Source organism: Ctenopharyngodon idella, chromosome 14, assembly GCF_019924925.1.
Source record: "Ctenopharyngodon idella isolate HZGC_01 chromosome 14, HZGC01, whole genome shotgun sequence".
In the NCBI taxonomy this organism is placed as follows: domain Eukaryota; kingdom Metazoa; phylum Chordata; class Actinopteri; order Cypriniformes; family Xenocyprididae; genus Ctenopharyngodon; species Ctenopharyngodon idella.
This window is the reverse complement of record NC_067233.1, coordinates 930,180-957,162: the sequence shown is the minus strand read 5'-3', so window position 1 is coordinate 957,162 and position 26,983 is coordinate 930,180. Positions and strand designations below refer to the sequence as shown.

Here is a 26,983-nt window from a genome sequence, read left to right as displayed (position 1 = left end):
ATATTCATGTAGATAATACAAATGATGCGTTAGGGGCTGCGTTTACAGATTTACTAAACTCGTTTGGGGTCAAACAAAACGTCACTGGACCCACTCACCGTCTTAATCATACACTAGATTTAATTATATCACATGGAATCAATCCTACTGATATAGAAATTCTACCGCAAAGTGATGATATCACTGATCATTACCTTGTAACATGCGTACTGCATACTGCTGATATTTGTCAAATTGCGCCACGATATCGACTAGGTAGAACAATTCTTCCGACAACTAAAGATAAATTCACAAATAAACTGCCTGATCTGTCTCACCTGCTCATTGTACCCAAACACACAAATGATCTTGAGAAAATTACTAGCAGTATGTGCACCACTTTCACTAGTACATTAGATACTGTTGCACCGATGAGATTAAAAAAGGTTAGAGAGAAAAATACTGTACCATGGTACAACAATATTACTCACGCTATCAAAAGAGAAACTCGTAATCTAGAACGCAAATGGAGACAAACTCGTTTAGAGGTCTTTAGAATCGCGTGGAAAGACAGCTCGTCCCGTTATAGAAAGACTCTAAAAGCAGCCAGAGCCGAGCATCTCCGCAAACTCATAGAAAATAACCAAAAGAATCCAAGGTTCTTATTTAGTACAGTGGCTAGATTAACAAATAAACAGACATCACCAGAACAAAACATTTCATTACAGTTTAGTAGCGATGACTTTATGAATTTCTTTACTGAAAAAATCGAAAGCATCAGAAATACAGTTGTAAATGTACAACCCTTGACAGAGTTTTATGATTCAGCCTCAATTATCGTCCCTTAAGAACAGTTGCAGTGCTTTACAACTATAGGACAGGAAGAGCTAAATAAACTTATCACAGCGTCTAAACCAACAACATGTTTATTAGATCCAATACCCACTAAACTACTGAAAGAATTGTTACCTGTAGCAGAAGAGCTTCTTCTCAACATTATTATCTCTAGGTCATGTTCCAAGACCGTTCAAGCTAGCAGTTATTAAGCCTCTCATTAAGAAACCACAATTAGATCCAAATGTATTGGCAAATTACAGACCCATTTCAAATCTTCCATTTATATCTAAAATACTAGAAAAAGTGGTGTCAGTCCAATTGTGCTCCTTCCTGCAAAAAAATGCTATCTATGAAAAATTTCAGTCAGGATTCAGGCCTCATCATAACACAGAAACTGCGCTCGTTAAAATTACAAATGACTTACTTCTAGCTTCTGACCAAGGCTGTATCTCAATACTAGTGTTACTTCATCTCAGTGCTGCGTTCGACACTATAGATCATAAAATACTCCTAGATCGACTACAGAATTACACTGGTATCCAGGGACAGGCATTACGGTGGTTTAGGTCGTATCTATCAGACCGTCACAATTTTGTTTATTTAAACGGGGAAAAATCTAAGATAACGATAGTAAATTATGGAGTGCCTCAAGGATCTGTGTTAGGCCCTCTGCTATTTTCAATATACATGCTGCCACTTGGTAATATTATAAGAAGACATGGAATTAGTTTCCACTGCTATGCCGATGATACTCAATTATATATTTCAACACAACCAGATGAAAACTCTAAATTATCCAATCTGACAGAGTGTGTTAAAGAAGTAAAACATTGGATGACTAGTAATTTTCTTCTATTAAATTCAGATAAGACTGAAGTATTACTTATTGGGCCAAAAACCTGTACACAGAATCTCTCAGACTACAATTTGCATTTAGAAGGATGTACTGTTACTCCATCCTTGACAGTTAAAGACCTGGGTGTTATATTAGACAGCAACTTGTCCTTTGAAAATCATATTTCATATGTTACAAAAACAGCCTTCTTCCACCTCAGAAACATTGCTAAGATACGGAATATGTTATCTGTTTCTGATGCAGAAAAGTTAGTTCATGCTTTCATGACGTCTAGACTAGATTACTGTAATGCATTACTAGCTGGTTGCCCTGCTTCCTCAATAAACAAGCTACAATTGGTACAAAATGCAGCTGCTAGAGTTCTTACCAGGTCAAGAAAATATGATCATATAACACCAATTTTATCATCTCTTCACTGGTTACCTATTAAGTTCCGTATCGATTATAAAGTACTGCTAATGACCTATAAGGCTCTAAATGGTTTAGCTCCTGTGTACTTAACCGATCTTCCATCGCCCTACAATCCTTCACGCTCTTTAAGATCACAAAACTCTGGACTTCTGGTTGTACCTAGGATAGCTAAGTCCTCTAAAGGAGGGAGAGCGTTTTCACATTTGGCTCCTAAACTCTGGAATAGCCTTCCTGATAATGTTCGGGGCTCAGACTCGCTCACCCAGTTTAAATCTAGATTAAAGACGCATCTCTTTAGCCAAGCATTCACATAATCCATCTCATATCAGATCAATTGCACATGACTATCTTTGCTTAATGTTATGAACAGCAGCTATGCTAATTATTCTCCATTTGCTTTTCTGTTTTACCTCGGGGCGCCCGTCCCGAGGTGACTAGAGAGTACATCAGTTTCAGTTTGGATCCAGCCTCTTAAGAAGACCTCAGATGACTAAAACTTTGGAAGAGACGGCGCCAACTCCTGCGATGACTTCAGAAGATGCAACATCTGGATCAACACGCACATTCGCAAATTTCTATATATCCTAATTATTGTTAATATGTAATTCATTTTTCCAGGAGCTCTTTGCTTCTACCTTCAATTAAATTGCTAACAGTGATTGTATATTAATCGCCTAAATTATTACATTATTAGCTAACTGCAGTCTCCAAATTGTAATGTTGACATGCATTCTCTGTAAAGCTGCTTTGAAACGATATGTATCGTGAAAAGCGCTATACAAATAAATGTGAATTGAAAAAAAAATTGAATTGAAATATGGAGCGTTATCATTTGAAATGTAATGTGAAAGAAATGCATTTGAAAATGGTAATCTATATTTTCATAACTGCATAAATGTTTAATTGTTTAGAATATGTATATTGGTGGAAGTAGTTATTTTATTTATGAAGAAATGCGTTACATGTGACGCTAGCCTTGCTAGCTGTGTACATAGGTTTCAATGTACTAAGAGCGAACATGTGGTTGATTAGCATGTATGTTAAGTGTATGGGAAATTGAATAATGAACCGGACAATTTATTTAATTTAAACAGTTTATTGAACAGCTGAATAATTATTATTTTTTTGGCTTTGTTTCTACAAGGCCGGGTTTTTCTGTTTTTCTTGTTTTTCTTTTCTTTTTTTTTTCTTATTTCAACCGAACCATTGCTCTACTGAATCCTGATCTGTCCCTGCCGTGGATGCTCCGTCTGTGGTTTGGACATGGCGAGCCAATCATCTAATTGATCGTACCTGGAAGTAAAAAGAACGATTGTTTTGCTGAACTGGTAGGACAAAGCATACTCACCTTGAACTGTGCTATTTAGTTCCCATTCAGTCGGTCACGTTCGACGTACGTCGGACAGACCGACGAATAGGAATCTCGCTAGAGAGGCCAATCTACTTCGAGTGTAACTACAACGAGCCAATGCACATTGGCATGCAATCATATGCATCAGCTGCTCGCCTCGCAGCGCGGGTATATAACGAGCAGCAGGTGCGTTGCATCTTCAGCTTTTCGCTTCGGAGCCGAACGGTGTTGTTCCTGTTCTCTGCAAGCAAGTGTCTGCTAGAAGACGAGTCAAGCTTTTTGGTTGAACTTCTCTTTTTTTTCGAGTGCGGGCGAACAGCACAGCAGCGGGGTCGAAGTCCTCTCTTTATTTTCTGTTTTTTGTTTCGTTTGCCGTTATAGAGCAAATAGCTGTTTTGACAGCGTCAGAAGGCTGTTCTCACGGCCGGTACGGTGCGCTTCGAGCGCTGAAAGCCGTTTTTACGGCTGGTAAGAGTGAGCGCCTTCAAAGAGAGAAAGAGCACACGACAGGCTGCACACAATCCCTGTCTGTGTTGCGGCGGCCGTTCCCCTGCGTGCTTCAGCACTCTAAAAGAGTAAAGTCCCTAAAAGAGCTTACACAAATAGAGCTTGCGTCTTTTTAAAGATGACATTCTATTTGTGTGTTTCTGGATGCGGTCGTTTCCTGTCCTCACTGACGGCCACGATCACTGTTTCACATGTCTGGGCGCGTGCTGAAACGATGTTCGTGGGTGGTTCATGTTTTCGTGTGAGAACATGATCACGTCGACACGCCGGTCGTGACTCTTCTTTCTCCGGGAAGCTTGAGTCCCCTCTGTTGTTGGCCAGCTGCCGCTTGTGTGTAAAAGCACAGCCGCGGGTCTGCCCGACACTCTGGGAGACCGCGGAGATCAGCGAGAGCAAACCTCTCGCTCCTCTGCGTGTCGTGTGCCGTCGAGCTGTCGGGCTGCAGCGCGGGTTGTCACGGCAACCCAGCGCTCGCTCGGCGCTCTAGATGCGCGGTCTCCTTGCCTAATCTCCATTGTAGCGCCCTCTCTGGTGCACCAGAAGAGGTCTACTTTGGTGAAATGGCTTGGGTGTCTTGAGGTTGAGGGGTTCCTTCGGGGAACCAACCCCCTAGGGCCCCTCCCTCTAGCGCATTACATGCTGTGCAGCTTCTGGATTGGATTGCTGGTCCTCTTCATAGGGGAACCTAGCATTCCATTTAGGGCTCCAGCTGAGGGTCAGATGTCGATTGCAGCATCGGAGAGAGGGCTGTTATGCTCTGGAAATGAGGGTGACGCTGCCCACTGTAATGGTGTGTGCTTATGCTGACTCAGATTCAGAGTTACAGCCATGCTTTCCCGGGTGTTCCGGATGTGCATGAAAAACTTGGCAGTATGGAGCTATATTGGTGCCATAAATATGGAATGCCAAAAGTGCCAAAATCTGCATAAGTTTTTACTCTCTCACTACCCTTATGGGTGGGGTGGCTGTTCACAGACCACACCCACCCTGCATGTGAGGCCAAGGCACTCTTTATGCATGAGGGTAGTTCTGAGCCGGGGTTGAGCTGCACTTGTTGACTAACCGTGATCAAAGTCACGGTGCAGGCCTTCGGCCAGACGATGTCCACCTCAGTGGTCCAGAAGCGCCCCCCTGGCTTACCTTGCTGAGGTGCAAGAGGTCGTCAAGCTAAACGCTTTCTCGACACTCCCATCTCACAAGGTGGCCTTTTCGGTGACACTGTCGGGGACTGAGCCCAGCAGTTCTCCTCAGTTAGTGGCAGACCGGGGAGCCTCCCCCGACAAACCATTGAGTTCCTCGTGGGCCCTCAGTCTGCTCGTCGCCAAGGGTGTCATCCCCTGCAGAATAAAAAAAAAAAAAAAAACTCCGGCCCAGTCTGCTCTACTGTGTCCGCTGCAGGAAGATGACACCTCCCGTCTCTGCTACTGTTTAAGTGGTTAGTGAAAAATCACCCCTGAGACGGGTGACCCAGAGACGGGTGGGGCTGCTCTCCCCCCCCCGGAGGAGGGCCGGGTGGTAAATCCTGTTGGTTGGGTTTGTTTCTGTTCTCCCGCTGGTCCAACAGCCAGCGGTACCCAAATTTTCAAAAAGAGAGCAGTTCCTCCATCTCTGGGTCTGAAGAGGGCTCGGAGAGCAGTGGGAGGAGAAAAGCCTCACCACTCTCATCCCCCTCTTCCTTCGCCAGAGGGCAGCAGCGTGCAGTCGAGAAGGCAGCAAAGCCTCTCCTGCGCCCCCTGCCCAACCGTGGAACCAGGTAGGTGTTGCACAGCACACTCTGACCCCGCTTCGGGCCGCCTCGCAGAGAGAGCCTCCCGAGCTGCGTCCCTGTGTTCCACCTCGCTGCCTCACTGCGGGTACGCCTGCGGTCCCTTTGATCCCGCCTGTACGGTCTCTGTGAGCCTGGTTAGCGCTCCCCAGTCCGTCTCGCTGGCTCATTTGGACCATCGGGCTCGGCTATGCGATTCAGTTCGCCCGGCGTCCCCCCAAGTTCAGGGGTGTCCACCTCACTGCAGTGAAGGCTGTCGATGCCCGTGTCTTGCGTGCGGAGATCGCGGTCCTACTGGCGAAGGACGCGATAGAGCCGGTCCCTCCAGCCGATATGAGGTCAGGGTTCTACAGTCCCTACTTCATTGTACCCAAGAAAAGCGGTGGGTTACGACCGATCCTGGATCTGCGAGTTTTGAATCGGAGCCTTCACAAGCTACCGTTCAAAATGCTCACGCAGAAATGCATTTTCGAGTGCATCCGTCCCCAGGATTGGTTTGCAGCGATCGACCTGAAGGACGTGTACTTTCATGTTCGATTCTTCCGCGACACAGGCCATTCCTGCGTTTTTGCGTTCGAAGGTCAAGCATATCAGTACAGAGTCTTACCCTTCGGGCTGGCCCTGTCTCCCCGCGTCTTCACGAAGGTCGTGGAGGGAGCCCTTGTTCCCATGAGAGAACAGGGTGTTCGCATCCTTAACTATCTCGACGACTGGCTCATTCTGGCACAGTCCCGGGATCAGTGGTGCGAACACAGGGATTTGATGCTCAGACACCTCAGCCAGTTGGGTCTTCAGGTCAACTGGGAAAAGAGCAAACTCGCCCCGGTGCAGAGGATCTCTTTTCTCGGTATGGAGTTGGATTCGGTCGAACAGATAGCACGCCTCACAGAGGAACGTGCTCAGTCGGTGTTGAACTGCCTGAATACGTTCAACGGCAGGACAGCGGTTCCACTGAAATTTTTTCAGAGGCTCCTGGGGCATATGGCAGCCGCAGCGGCAGTAACCCCGCTCGGTCTGCTTCATATGAGACCGCTTCAACACTGGCTCCACGGCCGGATCCCGAGATGGGCGTGGCAACGCGGCACGTTCCGGGTGGCAATCACTCAGGAGTGCCGCCAAACCTTCAGCCCGTGGTCGGACCCCTTGTTTCTTCGGGCTGGAGTACCCCTAGAGCAGGTGTCCCGGCATGCTGTGGTATTCACGGATGCCTCTGCCACAGGCTGGGGTGCCACGTACAACGGGCATGCAGTGTCAGGGGTTGGACGGGCCCCCATCTGCATTGGCACATCAACTGCCTCGAGTTGCTAGCGGTACGCCTTGCCCTGAGCCGCCTCAAAGGGCCGCTACGGGGCAAGCATGTACTGGTCCGGACGGACAACACTGCGACCGTTGCGTACATCAACCGTCAAGGTGGTCTACGCTCCCGTCGCATGTCGCAACTCGCCCGCCATCTCCTCCTCTGGAGTCAGAAGCATCTGAGGTCGCTTCGTGCCATTCATATTCCCGGTGTGCTCAACCGTGTGGCCCACGAGCTATCACGAGCTGCGCGGCCAGGAGAGTGGCGACTCCACCCCCAGGTGGTCCAGCTGATTTGGAGAGAGTTCGGAGAGGCTCAGGTAGACCTGTTTGCCTCACCAGAAACCTCCCATTGCCGGTTGTTTTACTCCCTGTCCGGGGAACACTCGGAACAGACGCACTGGCGCTCAGCTGGCCCCGGGGCCTTCGCAAATATGCGTTTTCCCCCAGTGAGCCTACTTGCACAGACCCTGTGCAAAGTCAGGGAGGACGAGGAGCAGGTTCTGCTAGTTGCGCCCTATTGGCCCAACCGGACCTGGTTCCCAGAACTCTCACTCCTCGCGACAGCCCCTCCCTGGCCCATTCCTCTGAGGAAGGACCTTCTTTCTCAGAGACGGGGCACTCTCTGGCACTCGCGTCCAGACCTCTGGAAACTCCATGTCTGGTCCCTGGACGGGACGCGGAGGTTCTAGGTGACTTACCCCCCGAGGTACTTAACACCATCGCTTCGGCACGTGCTCCGTCTACGAGACGGGCTTACGCCTTGAAGTGGAACCTGTTCGTCGAGTGGTGTTCTTCTCGTCGAGAGGACCCCCGAAGATGCTCGATCGGTGTCGTGCTTTCCTTCTTGCAGCAGGGGTTGGAGCGTAGGCTGTCCCCCTCCACCCTCAAAGTCCATACTGCTGCTATCTCCGCATATCATGACCACATAGATGGCAAATCTGTTGGTCAGCACGACCTGGTCGTCAGGTTCCTTAGGGGGGCGAGGCGGTTAAATCCTCCTCGTCCTCCCTCCATACCCTCTTGGGACCTTGCTCTGGTGCTGAGAGCACTTCAGATTGCTCCCTTTGAGCCCTTGCAATCAGCAGACTTAAAGATTCTGTCTATGAAGACTTTGCTGCTGGTTGCATTGGCCTCCATCAAGAGGGTAGGGGACCTGCAGTCTTTTTCGGTCGACGAATCGTGCCTGGAGTTCGGGCCGGGTGACGGCCATGTGGTACTGAGACCCCGGCCTGGCTTGTGCCCAAGGTTCCTACCACTCCCTTCAGGGACCAGGTAGTGAGCCTGCAAGCGCTGCCCTCGGAGGAGGCAGACCCAGCCCTGGCTTTGCTCTGTCCAGTTCGCGCTTTGCGACTGTACATAGACAGAACTCAAAGCTTCAGGACCTCAGACCAGCTCTTTGTCTGTTACGGAGGCCAGCAGAAGGGAAAGGCTGTCTCCAAGCAGAGGATGGCCCACTGGATAGTGGATGCCATCACCCTGGCTTACCAAGCTCAGGGCGTGCCCTGCCCGCTCAGGTTGCATGCGCACTCCACGAGAGGCGTCGCATCTTCCTGGGCGCTGGCTCGTGGCGCCTCGCTACAGACATCTGTAGAGCTGCGGGCTGGGCGACACCTAACACGTTCGCTAGATTCTATAGCCTTCGTGTCGAGCCGGTCTCCTCCCGTGTTCTCACCTCAGGTCAGAGGCACGGAGAGGCCCCGGCTTAGTGTCGGCTTGCTGCGCTTACATGCGCTTTTTTCTCCAGAGAGTCCCTACAAGGCAGACCCTGTTGAGTCCTCCGATCTCCCTTCGGCAGCCGACGTGGCGGAGCGTCTGGCGCTAGGCCTATACTCCGTTGTATCCTTGAGAACCGGGTTTAGGCTGGGTACCATATGTGTGACCCTACTGGGATCCCATATGTCTAGTTCCACGGTTGCTCCTAAACGAAGCCCGTGTCTTTCCCTCTGGGAGAACCCACCTCTCATCGAGTTGGAGTCACCCCAGTTCTTCCATATGTAGTACAGCCTACGGGTTAGTCCATATGTACTTCTCCACTTAACTCCTTCGGGAAGGATGTGGCTTCCGCAGCGTTCCTTTCCCAGCGGAAGGGTACGCTTTCCCAGCGTTATCCAATAGTCTCACTGAATGGGTTTTGGGGAACAGCAGTGATTGACACTCTCTGTGTTAGCCCTGTCCCACCGTCCGTAGGCAAGGGGGTTCAGGTGGCTTACAACAGAGCGCTGGAAGAGGGCAGCCCCTGTGGCGCTTTGGTAGGGATTCCTATTCGTCGGTCTGTCCGACGTACGTCGAACGTGACCGACTGAATGGGAACGTCTCGGTTACAAAGGTAACCCTCGTTCCCTGAAGGAGGGAACGGAGACGTACGTCCCGTCGCCACAGTCGCTGTACCCCGCTGATGCTGCCGCCTATCCGGTTCGGCTCCTCAGCGAAAACCTGAAGATGCAACGCACCTGCTGCTCGTTATATACCCGCGCTGCGAGGCGAGCAGCTGATGCATATGATTGCATGCCAATGTGCATTGGCTCGTTGTAGTTACACTCGAAGTAGATTGGCCTCTCTAGCGAGATTCCTATTCGTCGGTCTGTCCGACGTACGTCTCCGTTCCCTCCTTCAGGGAACGAGGGTTACCTTTGTAACCGAGACGTTTTTTCTCTTCCTTCTGGAATTCCCTTGGATCACTCGTTCGGTTGTTTTTTTTTTTTTTCATTGAACTGAAACTGATATTGAGTGACATCTGGACATTGAATCTAATTTCCGAACATTTTTCTTCTTGACTCTGGACACTGATTTTGAACTGAAGTCTATTCTCAAATTTTGCATACTGATTTTGAAATCTAAATTTCTAAATTGAACTGAAGTGTTGATTGTGAACTGAATTATTGTTTATTGCTGTTTATTTGGGTTTATTCGTATTATTTTACTTGTCAGAAGATTCAATTCACTTAATTTACTACATAACAATACAGTCACTTTATAATAATTAAGTTACGTACGAGTCTGAGTTTTTCTTATTTGTTTAGTTTCTGTTATCATTTCTAAGCACTCCAGCGAGTCGAACTAATTTTCTGATATCTGGTCCTGAATTTAAATTGATCACATGTACCATAGCTATTACGCCATAAACGGGTAGCTGCGGGTTACAAACACAACCCAACCCAACCCAACACAACACAACACAACACAACACAACACAACCAGAAGCACGACAAGCGCTACACTCCTCTGGGACTGGAGAGTGAAAGATCATCACACACTGCATTAATCCTCTACTTCATCAATGCTCTCTCTGCAATTTTATGCAATAGCATGCAGGAAATGCACCAATCAGTGCGCACGCAGTGCTCACATGACCAATGGAGCACAGGTGGTAACCCTTAACCTGTCAGGAAAGCACACACAAAAAGAGAGAGGGAAAAAAAAGAAAAGAATGAGAGAGAGAGAATAATACAGACGCAAATAACACTTTATATAAATAACAAAAAACAAATTAATATGACCTTGGACGTAGCAAAAGAAATACTATCAGCTTTAGCTAATTATAACTGAATAATTATTAGCATATGAACATTAAAGAGTATTTTCAAGCTTCTGGGTCTTTTTAGAAGAAAAAACAGTTCAATTTGTGCAATCAATGTTCTCGCTTAATAACAACCAGTGGATGAGAAGAAATGAGACTTAACATGAAAAAACTCTTAATGTGTCTTAATGTACTGAGACAGTGATATTAAAAGACAAACTCAGTAAACATCATACTAATAAATCATAATATCTATGAGCAGATGAGCCCAGAATATGAACAACATGTTTAATTACACGTTAAGTGTTTTCCTCCCATAGAAAACTGTTATAAAGAAAACGTCTGCTCACTTCTCCAGATGGAGCGTTTCTTTTCAAAAACTGTTTCTTCAATGATTTCCAAGTCTTTTTCCTCCACCTAATCATTCACCATATGATATGGAGATCTGACATACCTTATTTTAATTATTCACAATTATAAGTTCTGAAATTTCCACTTAAATGACTAATAGTAGCTATAATTTCTTGACAAAAGGGTAGTGAGTAGATTTTTATTCATTTCATTTATATATTGAACAAGTTCAAACTAAAGTACAACAGTAGGGCAATAAACATTAGTTGAACAGAATTAACATCACTTTAGTCCTGAGACTCGACTAGGAAGATCATATCAGAAGATAAAACTAAACAAGCATATAATAATTATGGTGAGTGGATGAGTGGAGTTTTCCTGTTTGACAGATTAAAACATGAGAATATCTTGAACTTGTGTTAACCACAGACCTTATTTCAGGGATTTAACCAGAAACCCACTGACTTTGGGCCGATGGATCCAGAAGTGCTGAAATGTGAACTCAGTTGTGGGTTTGAGGACTCATTCCTGTATGGCAGCGTATCTCCATCAGTCCATGGAGTTGTCTGCCCACGCTGAAGCTCTGCGGTCTGGCTGTCACGTACTCCAGAAGGTCTGGAGCTCCAGGCGTCAGAGCTCTGTTGATCAACACAACACAGGAGGTAGAGAGCAGATTCCCTCTCTGTAAGGCCAGCAGGTCTTGAAGGTAAAGCTCAGGGTCATGATCCATTAGAACCAGATCCAGACCATCATTCCCAGTGTGAGAGGGTAAAGAAGAGATGGCCTCAGCCGAGGAGCATGTCAGCACCTGAAACTGAGCAAGAACATGCCGAGCTCGTTTTACCATGGTTAATGAGTGTTTAGCAACAATAATGAGTAAGATATTTCAGTAATTAACTGAATTAAGGAAATGCACTACAGATCAAACTAATGATGAAAATCCTTCTATTACGGAATGAAAGCGATGATGTAACACCTGCTGGTTTTTGAAGCCTGCCACTAGTATGATCTCCTCCCCTCGATCTGCTGTCAGAGGATCCAGCTCTACAGTCAGCAGTTTTCCAGACGGAGGGAGCAGACGCAGAATCCTGACGGAAGCGTAGCCACAGTGTGTCCCCAACTCCAAAACCCTCAGCGGAGCTTCACGCGTCACAATCTCATCCAGAAACGCTCCTACAGCGACAAGAGAACATGTTACTCCAGAGCAGAAGATTAGAGGAATATTATCTGTTCAAGAGCTTGATGAAATAAAGCATTAACAGACTCCAGTGCCTGACCTTTCTGAGGGCCAATGTTGGAGGAGGCGTGTGTGGTGGAGTAGAGGTCAAAGGTCAGCAGAACACTCTGAGCCTGTCCGTGGGTGCAGTTGGAGAAGACATAGGCGTGAGTGGAGCTGACACAGACCTTCCTGTGAGAAAGCTTAAGTATGCCAGAATACACCTGACGGCACAGGGCCGACAGCGGTGAGCGGAAAAGAGCCGTCATCACGGCCACAACCGGGAGCAGATGCACGGAGAACACCAGCAGAGACATCACTGACCATCAGTGACCTAACAGGAGCAGAGGAGCGGTCAGGACAAGAGGCACTCTGGGAAACCTTAAAGTCACGATGAAACAGAAGAAGCCACAGTGACAGAGGAGAAAAGCTGCCCATAACTGCTGGTCTAGGATCAGTTTTCTCTGTAATAATAACATACTGGCCAAACAGATTTGACAAATGATCCAGTGCGTATCTGTGTTTGAGCTCTGAAGAACGTCAAAGGTTTCTATTTATGTGTTTTGCAGCGTTGAGCAGTGTAGCCAATCACATTCATATTTTTATTTCTTCAAAATGCAACAGCCAATCAGAGGTGTTTAAGTTAGGAATGAACAAAAACAGCACACTTGAAAATCCTCTCATTATAACAAACAATCATGTAAATCAGAGGCTCATTGTGCCGTCAGCTTCAGTGATTATAACAGAACTTTGTGAGATCATGATGAAGGTTTTTATTGATGATAAAGGGAGCGCTGTCTGTACGCTTCTTTCTGCCACGCCAAATCCCTCATACAATCCTTTTGTTCAAATTAACAGTGGTTTGTGAATGTAGACGCTTTAATAAGAAATAATTGATCAGGAGTGTTTATGCTGGGATGTTAGGTTGACATGTGACTTTAATCTATTTAATGGAAATCTATGTAAATGTGTTTTTAAAGGGGAAGCGCATCTCTTACCCTGGAGCTGATTCAGCCTGTGTGAAGATAAAGAGAGGCTGACACTCACACCTGTTACTGTCGGACTCACCTGACACACCTAACAAGAGGATCAGATCTGTTTATCACGGAAGTGTTCGAGAAACCTTAAAGGTACAGGACACTTTTAGACAAGATTGAAGTTTGATCAGCGGTTTTCAGTCTGGAGTGACAGGAGATCTGTAGAAAAGTTATAAAATGAAATAAATAAATGAAAAAATGATTATTAAATACGATGAGTATGAATAAATACAAAGTAGATTAAATAATATTTTGATTTATGATATAAATCTTTCAGTTTATAAATTTGCTGTTTATAAAAAATAGGTGTCTTTTAAATGTTAAGTTCCTCACACGAGGATGATCATATTTGGGGGTCTGTGACATCTGAAGGATTGAAAGCCGCAGTGTTCCCCCTTGGGTCACTCTTTTCTCAACAAAAGTCATTTTCCCTCTACAGACAATCCATTTTTCTAAACTTTTTTAAGAAAGTTATTAGCTCCTCCGGGAATAATTTTCTTAGACATTGTGACATTAAACGTTTAATCTTTTCAGTTTATTACTTGCAAGCAATGACGCTTAACATAACAAAAGAAATCCGCCTCAGCAATCTCTATAAAATTGATTTTTAAATAATCCTCATTCAGTAACCACAAATGACCATGATTGGTCTGTACTGATCAGCGCTTAGAAAAGTAACATGTAACACGTGACAACTTAGTCACTTCAGCACAATCATGTAATCACTAATAACGGCAAGAAATGACAAATTACATTAAGAAACAGTGACGATTAAATACACAAATAGAGAACGTATTATGTAAAGTAATCATACCTGACTAATTAGACAAAGTCCAGATTAAAGCCCCGCCCATACTATCAGTAGCCCGTCATGTCCACTAGATGGCAGTGCGGCATCAAACACAAGGAGATCTGACCTGAGGATAAATGAAATATAACAGCCACTGATTTTTACTGATTTTTCTTATCTTTATTGTGTCTCAGAATCATACTTATACATGAGCACCTGCTTTCATTATATTGTTTACAAAGGGCCTCCAGAAATCAGTTGGTTTACTGCCTCTAATGTCAATTTTAAAAGGATAAATTTAATAAAATAATGTAACTCTTTCATGCATGGTGTCAACTACAGTGGACAGATATTTGGAAGCCATTTTGAACCATTTAGGTTGGAGTACCATGTCCCAACCACCAAGTGGTGAATACCCAAAGCCTCGTCTACGATTCCATTTAATTAGTGTCTTTGCATCTCTTTGTTGTTTTGAGATATTACATCATATAATCAAAAAGGCGGAGGGAAGAGGAGACGCACCAAGTACCTCAGGAATAAGTGTTAAATTCTTTTATTGTCAAAAAATGTTTTATCAATAAAATGTTCCCAAATGAACCAAGAAACGATGTGGAATAATTTTTGTCATGTGCCATCAACATGTGTGCAGTAGAGGGTTAAATTGTTCACTTTATTCAGAAGTGATTATTCTGTTCCTCAATAAAGTTCTTGCATAAATTAGATGGAGTTTTTAAGCAAATCTCCTCTCATTGTTACATCTGTCAAAATACTAGAGTAATTTATAGTAAATACTATAGTGTTTTTGAACCATACTATAGTAAATTGTAGTATACTGTATATATTATAGTATTTACAACACTTTGTTAATGAATGCTTCAGCATACTGTAGTATTAACTATAGTGAACTGATAAACTGTAATAAATACTGTAGTACACTTTAGTTTTTACTACAGTAAACTGTAGTGTATTGTAGTATAATATACCCTATAGTTGTAGAAGTATTGGGTCAAATAATTTGTTTATATTACTATAGTTGTTATATTACCACAACAACTATAGAATTACCACAACAAATTAATTCAAGTACTTTACTATAGTATGGTTCAGAATTACTATAGTATATTTTCATGTGGGGCAGATAGTGTGGAAGGTTGTAACAACAGAACTCTTTGTGTTTGACATGAACTCATAATCTGTGATTGTGAAGCACACGTACAAGAGAGTTTTATTTGTAGACAAATGTGGCTATCGTGAATCAAAGTTTAGAGCCCTAGTACAAACAACACTGAGTTACTGATGCTCAGACAAAAAGTGTTACTAATAATTGGCAGGATTTTCATAATAATATAGGAATATTGATATATAATTTCTTTCTCTGTTCACTTGTGTCTCTCTAAGGTCATGAATGAAATCGATGCTTCGTAACAGAAAGTCATATTTTGACCCCAATTTGATTTATGACAAACTATTTGAAAATGAGTCAGATTTAAGTGATAAAATGATGCTGGTTTCTCAAACATCAGTGAACATTAGAACAACAACATCATTTAATGTCTTTCTTCAGATGACGAAGAGCCTCTTTTACCACAGACTGAATCACGTGACAGACAGTGATCAGGAGCACAGGTGAGTCTCAAACCAAAAGTGTTTCAGAGACTTCTGGATTCTGTTCCTGCAGGACAAGACCGTCTGTGCTGCTGAAGTAAGCTTTAATACTGACACGATTACAGTTATTTGAGGGAATATGAACGGATTTCACATGAGTTCGTGTGATTATGATTATTAACATGTTCAGTTATAGCCTAACATAAGTTATAACTTGTTGTAAAAGAATAACAAACGATCAAGAAACAGCCAGGAATTACTAAAACAAACAGTTTTATTGACTTTAGTTTTGTAGAAATTAATAATGTTTTTTATAAAAAGGTTTATTTCCAGTTTTAGGATGTTGTTTTGTGAAAATGTGAAGTCGAAAGTAATCTTTGGACAATCCAGTTTTTCCAGTTAGAGAATGTTTTGAATCAGGGCCAGAGTTTGGAGATTTTGTTTCAGGAGGCGGAGCATATATGAATATTCATGAGATTCCCGGAGGTCCGATCTCGGTATTTTTCCGAGTTGTACCTATATAATAAAGGTTGTGAAATAATCACCTAATATAACATTAACTGTAATTTAGTGCTGTAAGGATATTACACAGCACCAGATCTTCTCATCTGAGCCTCAGCGGTCTGACGTCACTGTCAGAATATCTGAGATGACCAATCAAATCAAAGTAGGCGGAGTTTATGTTCACAGAAGCTGTTGAGCGCGAATTCCAGCGACGCTTCGGTTAACGGTCATAAAGTGCGAGATGAGATGTAAGTAGATAAACTAAACATTTCATATTTGACAGCTGTTTTAGGATAGAAATGTTAAACTACCGACAAAAATAATCAGGGACGCAAACTAATGAACTTTTGTCTAATTTCGCCATTTTGAATTGCCGAGGAGAGAGAGCAGGTGTTGACAAATAATCTACTGACATGGTTTTTAAGTTATTATTATACAGTTTTTTGGCATTCAGACGTCTTGAAGTGCACATAGATCAGAGAAATCAGATCTTCTTGGTAAGCATATGCCCCTCAATCCCTCCTAACTGGCCCTCTGTGATTATAAAACCCTGCCTAAAGCCGGCTGCACACTGTGCGATTTATAACAGTCCTTTACGACTGTTGGGTGAACTGACCCTTTAAGGTATGGGATCAATTTCCAGTCAAATGTATTGCAGTTTCAAATAAAAAAATAATATGCATGAATCAAAAATTGAAAACGTGAATTAAAAATTATATTGCACAAAACTGAAAAATAAATAAATTGAAAAACAGGCTAAGGATGAATAAAAAAACAAACAAAAAAAAAAAAAACATTAAACTGAAACATGGATTCAAAGTTATCCAAATTGCACACAAATCATGTTTTCTGCTCATATTTTTAAAAAAACTTCTAAAAACATCTTTTTCGTCAACACTTGACCCAGTAATATTAGCACTTTTTATCTTTCTTTTTTTTCCTATTTCTATTCTCGCTCTCCATCTATTTGTATATTTAAAAAAAAATTCCTTGCTACGAGCACTTTGCTGGTGAAACTGGGACTTGACACGGCACTTGTGTACTGTTGCACTCATGTTGATTTGATTTCTTCTTTGATTGATTCTCATTTGTAAGTCGCTTTGGATAAAAGCGTCTGCTAAATCACTAAATGTAAATGTATGTATATTTTCATTTTTTGTATGCTTATGCTGTTTTCCCCTTCACTCTTGTTTCCACATTTTGCACTTGCTTTTCCCAATGTTGCAGTTTGACTTTCATGTACAGGGTTTTTCCTGTGTCAGAAATGGTCTTCGGCGGTAAACAAACACGGTCATCCACACACACAGTAAAATACCCGACCCATGTGAACTATGAGCCCAGTACTGACAAAACATCCAAAATAAATACAAAGAAACCATTTGTAATATTATCCTGTTTATTCATGAAATAAAACATAATCTCTGTCAGGACGGATCATAAAACAAAGTGCTCAGAACTATTTCATATGTAATATGTAAATGTATATATAAAAAGTAATTGTAAATTTGAAAAGTTAGTAATAAAATGAACAACAAAGTAACACATTACACCTACATAGATAAAGTGACAGGTCTAGCTATTATTTTGCAGTTACACTCCAAAACTTAATGCACAGATCATTTGACAGACAGTATCAGATTGTTTTGTTCTGTCCATTGCTGTTTATCACTGTCAACCGGATTCAATCGTGCAATCCAGAAACTTTGCAATGTGTATTTAGCAGCATGAAAACATATATTATATACAGAAAGTGAGCAAAGATCGGTGCCATTATAATCACTGAAGCTGTCGATCACAACGCGAGGTACACAAAGCTGCAAAAACTCCCGTATAAACAAATAAACCAACGTCACGAGGGGGCATGCCCTGGGACCCTGTTAAACGGTTCACACTTCAACCCTCCAATGTTTAAACCCAAACTACGCCCTTGTAAGCGAGGAAGACCAATCCCCCCATAACCTCTCTTAGATCTCTGAGCAAAATAAGATCCATTTCCACCAATCATCCTGTTCAAAAGTTTACACCCCCTGACTCAAACACATGTAAACTTATGAACTGGATCTTTTGTGTAAATTCAGTTATTAATTTTGTCTTTTGGTCTATATTTAAACATCTATTATGTGAAATAGTTTATAGCAGTAATAAATAAAAACAAAATACATTTGTTATCTCTCCTTTTTAAATTATTAACATTTTGATTATGCAAAGCTGGCTTCAACTGTACATGTATTTAAATACTTTTGGTACTATAAACTATCCTAGAAGTTTCTTTTTCTTGCAAAACATATTAAAAATCCTTTAAATTCATGTTATTTAAATTTAATAAAATGTCATCATGAATCGAATCGAGTCTGACCAACACTTCAATATAATGCTTCGATATAGACATTAATGTTAAAAAACTTTTTTTAATGTTCACTACAATGGACACCATGATAAAGCAACACAAACATCTTCATGTTTTAACTTTTTAACCTGTTTTAACTCAACATTCATCATTAGTTCTTATTTTTCATCATCATTTATCCCTCTGAAGTATCCTGATATTAATCTCAGTGACTCATTGTCATGTCCAGGTCATGCTGAGCATCTGATGGTCTTCAGCGACACAGAGATACCAGAGCTGAGCTGTTTTCAGTGTCAGTTTATCTGCAGTAATGTCAGAGGAGCGAGGAAAGGACTCTCTCTCTAAGATGAGTCTCTCAGAGGAACAGAGGTAAGACTGCGTCTGTTTTCACACAATCACTTTAAACTCTACTGGAGTTTCAGGTTTGTCCTGTAAAGAACAGCCTGATCAACAAGGAGTGTTTTCTCTCACCATTGACATGTCTAATGCTGTGCAAAACAATTCACAACTTCCTATGAATGTTTCTAGATCGTCGCAGGTTAAAAATGTCTTGAAACTGGTTTCATATTTAATTTACAGGAACATTTATCACAGTTAAACATGTTTAATGTACCATATATGTAAAGTCCTGTATAAACCCTGATTAAAGTATATTGCATTATGGTTTAAAGGTGCTCGTTTAGTGGACAGTAAATGTAAATAATGTGTAAACCTTAATTAGAACAAGTCAAATATACATGTCAAACAGGGCTTTATAGACAATGTCACAGTTAATAACTAACTAACGTACAGAGCTTCTACATGACTGTAGATGTTTTTGGACTGTGAGCAATTTTTATTAGTAGTATTTAGCGGTCTAATAGTAGTAAGTAAAAATAGCACAGAAATCTGACAGCCGCGAGAGGCGGCTATGTGTGTGCGCTTTGGCTGACTGAAGACTGTGTCTCGGTAGTTTTTTCTCCCTAGGACATAGCATTTTACCGTAATGTTCTTGCCTACCTGTGTCCAAGTAATTGGAATATTTCCATTCTGCAAAATAGCCACTCACTTCTGCCGCCATCTTCAGACAGTGACTATGCAGCCAACTGGTGCGAAGTTGCGAACTCACGCACAACTACACTACAGCTAAAGATTTTAAAGAGGCAGTGTTCACTTTTACCTTTAGACGACAAATTTATGTTTTAAATTCAATATTGATTTATACAGAACTGTTGAACTAATTTACAGTATGTAACGCAAGTACATTATAAGTAACTGTAATTAAACTACCTAAAAATGAACAGTAATCCATTACTTTACTTTTTCAGTGGATAAGTAATTTAATTACAGTAATGCGTTACACCCAACACTGGTCCTGTAGTAAAGTGTTTTATCTTTCTGCTCTTTGTGTCATTAGTGTAAGATCAGACTCACATGTGTCCAGCTCTGTGTCTGTGAAGAGTGACTGTTCAAAAGATGAAGGACCAAGATTCAGTGAGAGAAAACCATCAACTAACAAAAGGTATTTTATGTGTTTTTTGTTTTTGTTTTTTTTGTAATACCCATTTAATCTTGGTGTGTCATCGGCTACTGAAAAGCATTTCATGTGTTTTGTTATAGCAATGCATTAGCTTAGATAAATGTGATGGAAATGAAATAAAACAATAATTCAGAGAACACAGTGTCTGATAGTCTGCTTTCCTCTTTATTGAACTCAGTCTGGAGCATCTTTACAGTAATACAATAACAAGGAGGCATAAATTCACCATGGAAAATAGATCTTACAACCCAAACATGAATTATGTCCTTCCATCCATCTTCAGTCATAGATGGACAAAAGTGTGTCTATACTGCATTTAATTACTGTTTACAACATTAAACCCTTTCAAATGAGACTGAAGTATCTCCTGTAGTAAAGTGTTTTATCTTTCTGCTCTTTGTGTCATTAGTGTAAGATCAGACTCACCTGTGTCCAGCTCTGTGTCTGTGAAGAGTGACTGTTCAAAAGATGATGGACCAAGATTCAGTGAGAGAAAACCATCAACTATCAGAAGGTATTTCATGTGTTTTTTATTGTTGGACACACATAGACTGTGTGAATTGACTGAATATTTTCATCAAATATTTATTATGAAACTGTATCATTCAAATATCATTCCAATTTACAATCAGCAGTGCTATAAAAAACTAAAGGGAGCATCAGCAAAAGGATTGAAATGATTTGATTTTAATTATAATTCTGTTTCTTGTAATACCCATTTATTTTAGTGTGCTGACATAACTCCTGCACAACATATTAAAATACCTATTGTTAATGCAGAATTCACTATATATACTAAAATAGATCTCACACTTTAACAGCGTAAACTTTAAATATCATAATATATGCTTTCTTTTTCACTGTTAAAGTTGGGGTAAACCATTTTTCAAAAACACTGTTGGACATTGTTGATATTTGAAATCAACCCAAACAAACACCCCTCTCTTCATCACCCCGCCTCCAAAACTCACCCTCCAATCCTAACCACCCTGCTCTGAGTCGGTCTCAAACCCCAATCGCTGCTGGCAGGCGAGGAGAGAGCACTAATGACACTAAACACCTCATTCTCTAGCGGTCATCAGTGTGCAGTGGTTTACCTGCACAACTCACTAACTGGCCTCTGTTACACACGCAATGAGAGAGTGAATGTCTGTTTATCACAGCTGACGCGCAACAAAATAATGCTTCACGAAAAATAAAGCGTAGATGATGAAAGAAAGACAAGGAAGCACAAAAAATGAACATACAGTACACAAGAGTAAATACAGGCAAGAGTTTGTTAATGTTGTTAATCGCCAACAGCACAGCAGTTCCAGACACTCAAACCCAGTGTTACTCACATGTGAAGTGGAATCAAAGCAGCCTCTGTGTATGTTTTCAGGCCTTTTCTCTTAGCTCTCTCCAGCGCTGGAAAGCTTTTCTAATATTATCGTGGGTCCTAAAGCGCTTGCCCAGTCATAAACCTTCATTCCAGTGATATTCTTTATTGTGTCTCATCTCTCTCTCTGCAGTCTTTCTTCAAATCTCCCTCTTGCTCGTTCTCTCTCCCCGACCGTCATACGCCCCCTAATGCTGATTGGCTGCACGTTTGTTGTTTGTGGCGGCCCGAATAATTTCCAAACAGTGTTTTTGAAATATGGCTTATCCCACCTTTAAAAACAATAATAATAATATTCCGCCTGAAAATGCAGTATTTTATTTTATTGTCTAACAGGCTTCAATATGAGACGTTAGACTCAGACGTTCAGATTCACAGGAACCACGAGAGTTTCAAAGACAATCTCCTAGAGATCTTCCAGGTAGGAAAACACATTTTCATAAAGGTTAAAAAACTAAAACAATCAGGTTACTGAACATTTCTTGCACAAATACCAGAACAGAAATTTGAAGTAATGTAAGAAATGTAAGAAAAATGTGTTGTTTTTGTGTGTTAAAAATTACAGCTAATTAATTTTTTGTTTTTTAACTGGTTTCTTTTACAAATATTTTTAATATCTAAATAAATAAATATTTTTGACCAAATATGGATGTGGATCTGGTTAAATTGTGTTGTTCTGTATCTTTTTTTTTCTTACTTTGTAGGATCTTGAGAGCAAAATAATCACGTTTCTGAAGAATGAACTAGAAAAGTTTAAGAAAATATTACAAAAAGAGAACACACAACACTTTGTGAAGGACTTTAATGAGAATAGATGCAGTACCAAAGCAGCAGCTCTTGATCTCACACTACATTACCTGAGAGAGATGAAGCAAGATGAAGCTGCTGATGCTCTAGAAGGTCAGAGACTCATGATCATCTGATTGACACTTATAAATGTAGGAGAGAAAATTAAGACTAAAACTGTCTATTTTCTGTTCCTGTGTTTAGATGAGCTGCTCTTCATTCATCAGCTAAAATGTGGCCTAAAGAAGAAGTATCAATGTGTGTTTGAAGGAATTGCGAAGCAAGGTGACTCCACACTTCTGAATAACATCTACACAGATCTCTATATCACTCAGGGTGGCAGTGAACAGGTCAATACTGAACATGAGGTCAGACAGATTGAAGTTGCTTCCAGGCGTCATGAATCTCAAGAGATACAGGTTGAATGCACACAATTGTTTGAAGCTCCTGAACAAGACAAGGAGATCCGAACCGTTCTAACAAAAGGAGTCGCTGGCATTGGAAAATCAGTCTCTGTGCAGAAGTTTGTTCTGGACTGGGCTGAAGGGAAAGAAAATCAAGATATCAGCTTCATATTTCCTCTTCCATTCAGAGAGATGAACTTAAAGGAGAAAGAAAAACTAAGTTTGATGGACCTTATAACTCAGTTTTTCCCAGAGACAAAAGGACTGAACCTTACAAGAAGGAATCAGTTCAAAGTCCTGTTCATCCTTGATGGATTGGACGAATGTCGTCTTCCTCTGAAGTTTGATTGTAATGAGACGTGGCGTGATGTATCGTCACCAGCCTCTCTGGATGTTCTCCTAACGAACCTCATAAAGGGAAACCTGCTTCCTTCTGCTCTCATCTGGATCACCACCAGACCAGCAGCTGCCAGTAAGATTCCTCCTGACTGTATCGACCGGCTGACAGAGATACGAGGATTCAGTGATGCACAAAAGGAAGAGTACTTCAAGAAAAGATTCACGGATCAGAATCAGGCCAACACAATCATTGATCATGTTAAAAAATCAAAGAGTCTCTTTATCATGTGCCACATCCCAGTCTTCTGCTGGATTTCAGCCACTGTTCTCCAGAACATTCTGGAGGAGAAAAGAAATAATGATGTGAAAATCAATCAGGCTGATGAGATCTCTAAAACACAGCAGGAATCAAATACTGAAGACACTCCCAAGACTCTGACACAAATGTACACACACTTTCTCCGCTTTCAGATCCAGCAGAGCCGCAGAAAGTATGATGGAGAATATGCACCAGATGTTTCCTGGGATAAAGACGCCATCCTTTCACTGGGGAAACTGGCATTTCATCAGCTGGAAAGAAACAACGTGATCTTCTATGACACAGACCTGGAAGCCTGTGGTATTGACGTCTATAAGGCATCAGTGTACTCAGGCATGTGTACCCAGATCTTTAAGGAGGAAACAGGGATCACTCTTGGTACCATGTACTGCTTTGTTCACTTGAGCATTCAAGAGTTTATTGCAGCCCTTTATGCACATCTGTTTCTAGACATCAACAAGACAAGTGTGTTTGATCATGAGTCTACAGAACAGGAAAACAAAAATGAAACCATGATTGATTTTCTCAAGACTGCAGTGGACAAGGCGCTCGAGAGTGATAATGGACACCTGGACCTTTTCCTTCGCTTCCTCCTCGGCCTGTCACTCCAGTCCAATCGACGACTCTTACGAGGTCTGTTAACACAGCAAGACGACAATGACCAGAGCAGCAAGGAAATAGTTCAGTACATCAAGCAGAAATTTGAAGATAATCTGCCTGCAGAGAGATCCATCAATCTGTTCTACTGTCTGAATGAACTGAACGACCAAACTCTGGTGAAGGAGATCCAGACCCACCTTAGCAAAGGAAGTCTCTCATCTGGTGACCTTTCACCTGCCCAGTGGTCTGCTTTGGCCTTTGTGTTGTTGACATCAGAGGAAGAGCTGGAGGAGTTTGATCTTCAGAAATTCAAGAAATCAGACGAGTGTCTCATTAGATTATCGGCAGTCATCAAAACCTCCAGAAGAGCTCTGTAAGTCAATTAATGTTTAGTCATGTTTTTGTCTCATACAGGGTATAACAGACTATTTAAAATACATATATTATCAGTTGTTACACTATATCTCCCAATAAAATGTTATTTTAAAAGCTTAATTTCATAATAGTTTTAGTTTTGTATTTTTAATTTTGGGGGGCAAAACAATGTAATGTAATTCCCAACCTTTTCCAACTCGCGGCCCACACATCCAAACACGTGTTATTGTGCTGGTACATTAAGGACTGCCATGGACCGATGACTCCTAAAGTTTTCGGATATTCTTCATATTATGTGTGGTGGTCAGTTTGCAGCAGTGACAAATTGTCTTTTCCAATAAATTTAAATATATTTTTTACCTTTTTAAAGCCATATTTTCACTTATTATTAACTTCTTGTTTATTGAACTGTTGTATAAAATCAATATCACATTTGTAATCATGCTGATATTTGGAGAAAAAAACAGCACTTTTCATGTGATGTTGGTTAACTGTATTAAATGATATAAATATAAAAGACATACGGGGCATTTTTGCCCCTTATCTTGAATTTTGGGGGCATTCTAAATGAATTTTTATAGACTAGATCACAGTGAAAATATGCACTCTAAATTCGTATGTGCACTTGTCTAACCTACTACACTACATCACGTAGTGAATACACGCACTCTATGGGTGTGTTTTTGTTTTGTTTTTCTGTAAAGTGATGGACAATACTCGATAATTTCAGATTGTTAAAACAACAACTAGATATCATCGTACATAGACGATATAGGCCTATACACCCCTACGATGCAGCACTGGCCCAATCCGGCAAGTGACAGTTCCGTCAACTGTCCCAAGGGTCGTCTCCACGCTGGCCTCCAGCAGTCCTTATTGTCGAGCCCTGATTTTATATATATATATATATATATATATATAATCTCAAAATATATATATATATTTTGAGATTATTTATATATATATATATCTCAAAGCAAAAAACTGCAAAAGAAGTGCTGCACGGGGTATGAGTTCGATCCCTGTGGTCTTTGGGTGCAAGGGATAGTTCAACTCGTAAAATTGAAATTGAGGATGGTCCAAGGCACTTGAATCTGATAGAAAACTTTTTTAAAAAGCCTTCATTTCATCATGGCTAAATATTAAAACAGGTGACAAGTGCACAGTCTGCACACCTACGCGTTGCTGCTGATTTTGCCTTCGTCAGGGTGTGAGTAACAAACACATTCAGAGTTTGAGCAGAAATTAATTAGTCTAATGACAATCACCTGGTTGTGCTACACAGGACAAACAGAAAAGAGGAAGTTCGATGATTACATAAATTAAATCAAACAAAGTATAATCAATATAAATAAAGGAAAAAGAAAATAAACAAATGATAATAATATATTGAATGAAGTAAAGTATATAACTCAGACTCCACAACTCAATATATATATAATCGATAATGTACATAGTGTAACTTTAATTTCTGAAGAAAAAAAAAACACTTTTTAACAGTGTCACAAATATCACAAATATACACAATGTAATTTATATTTCCCCCCCAAAAAAAAAAAAAATTTGAACGTAAATAAAATAAAATAAATATACAAATCAAACTCCACAAATCAATAATGTAAATATTTGGTGATATACATAGTATAACATTATGTTTCCAAAAAAAAAAAAAAAATCAAACCAGAATGAACAATATACAGGTGCTGGTCATATAATTAGAATATCATCAAAAAGTTGATTTATTTCACTAATTCTATTCAAAAAGTGAAACTTTTATATTATATTCATTCATTACACACAGACTGATATATTTCAAATGTTAATTTTTTTTAATTTTGATGATTATAACTGACAACTAAGGAAAATCCCAAATTCAGTATCTCAGAAAATTAGAATATTGTGAAAAGGTTCAATATTGAAGGCACCTGGTGCCACACTCTAATCAGCTAATTAACTCAAAACACCTGCAAAGGCCTTTAAATGGTCTCTCAGTCTAGTTCTGTAGGCTACACAATCATGGGGAAGACTGCTGACTTGACAGTTGTCCAAAAGACGACCATTGACACCTTGCACAAGGGGGGCAAGACACAAAAGGTCATTGCAAAAGAGGCTGGCTGTTCACAGAGCTCTGTGTCCAAGCACATTAATAGAGAGGCGAAGGGAAGGAAAAGATGTGGTAGAAAAAAGTGTACAAGCAATAGGGATAACCGCACCCTAGAGAGGATTGTGAAACAAAACCCATTCAAAAATGTGGGGGAGATTCACAAAGAGTGGACTGCAGCTGGAGTCAGTGCTTCAAGAACCACTACGCACAGACGTATGCAAGACATGGGTTTCAGCTGTCGCACTCCTTGTGTCAAGCCACTCTTGAACAACAGACAGCGTCAGAAGCGTCTCGCCTGGGCTAAAGACAAAAAGGACTGGACTGCTGCTGAGTGGTCCAAAGTTATGTTCTCTGATGAAAGTAAATTTTGCATTTCCTTTGGAAATCAGGGTCCCAGAGTCTGGAGAAAGAGAGGAGAGGCACACAATCCACGTTGCTTGAGGTCCAGTGTCAGTGATGGTTTGGTGTGCCATGTCATCTGCTGGTGTTGGTCCACTGTGTTTTCTGAGGTCCAAGGTCAACGCAGCCGTATACCAGGAAGTTTTAGAGCTCTTCATGCTTCCTGCTGCTGACCAACTTTATGGAGATGCAGATTTCATTTTCCAACAGGACTTGGCACCTGCACACAGTGCCAAAGCTACCAGTACCTGGTTTAAGGACCATGGTATCCCTGTTCTTAATTGGCCAGCAAACTCGCCTGACCTTAACCCCATAGAAAATCTATGGGGTATTGTGAAGAGGAAGATGCGATATGCCAGACCCAACAATGCAGAAGAGCTGAAGGCCA

At 41.4% G+C, this 26,983-nt stretch overlaps 3 protein-coding genes across 4 annotated transcripts in view; 1 reads left to right on the top strand and 2 right to left on the bottom strand.

Annotated features, from left to right (window-relative positions):
• LOC127494020 (transmembrane O-methyltransferase homolog) overlaps nucleotides 1-13,275 on the bottom strand; it is a 130,431-nt gene extending 117,156 nt beyond the window's left edge. Inside the window, exons 1-4 of one of the 2 annotated variants that reach the window (XM_051859543.1) lie at nucleotides 13,158-13,275; nucleotides 12,151-12,423; nucleotides 11,850-12,046; nucleotides 11,066-11,687 (exon numbers count right to left, since the gene is read on the bottom strand). In XM_051859543.1, coding sequence (XP_051715503.1) covers nucleotides 11,376-11,687; nucleotides 11,850-12,046; nucleotides 12,151-12,406 — 765 coding nt within the window. In that variant the 5' untranslated portion in view covers nucleotides 12,407-12,423; nucleotides 13,158-13,275 and the 3' untranslated portion in view covers nucleotides 11,066-11,375. Of the gene's footprint in view, nucleotides 1-11,065; nucleotides 11,688-11,849; nucleotides 12,047-12,150; nucleotides 12,424-13,157 lie in introns of those variants that run through there. The other variant, XM_051859538.1, reaches the window with a different exon arrangement.
• Nucleotides 1-26,983, bottom strand: part of LOC127494021 (transmembrane O-methyltransferase homolog) — a 124,262-nt gene that overhangs the window by 55,605 nt on the left and 41,674 nt on the right. The window lies entirely within an intron of this gene.
• LOC127525781 (uncharacterized) overlaps nucleotides 1-26,983 on the top strand; it is a 231,807-nt gene that overhangs the window by 167,851 nt on the left and 36,973 nt on the right. The gene's annotated exons all lie outside the window — the stretch shown is intronic.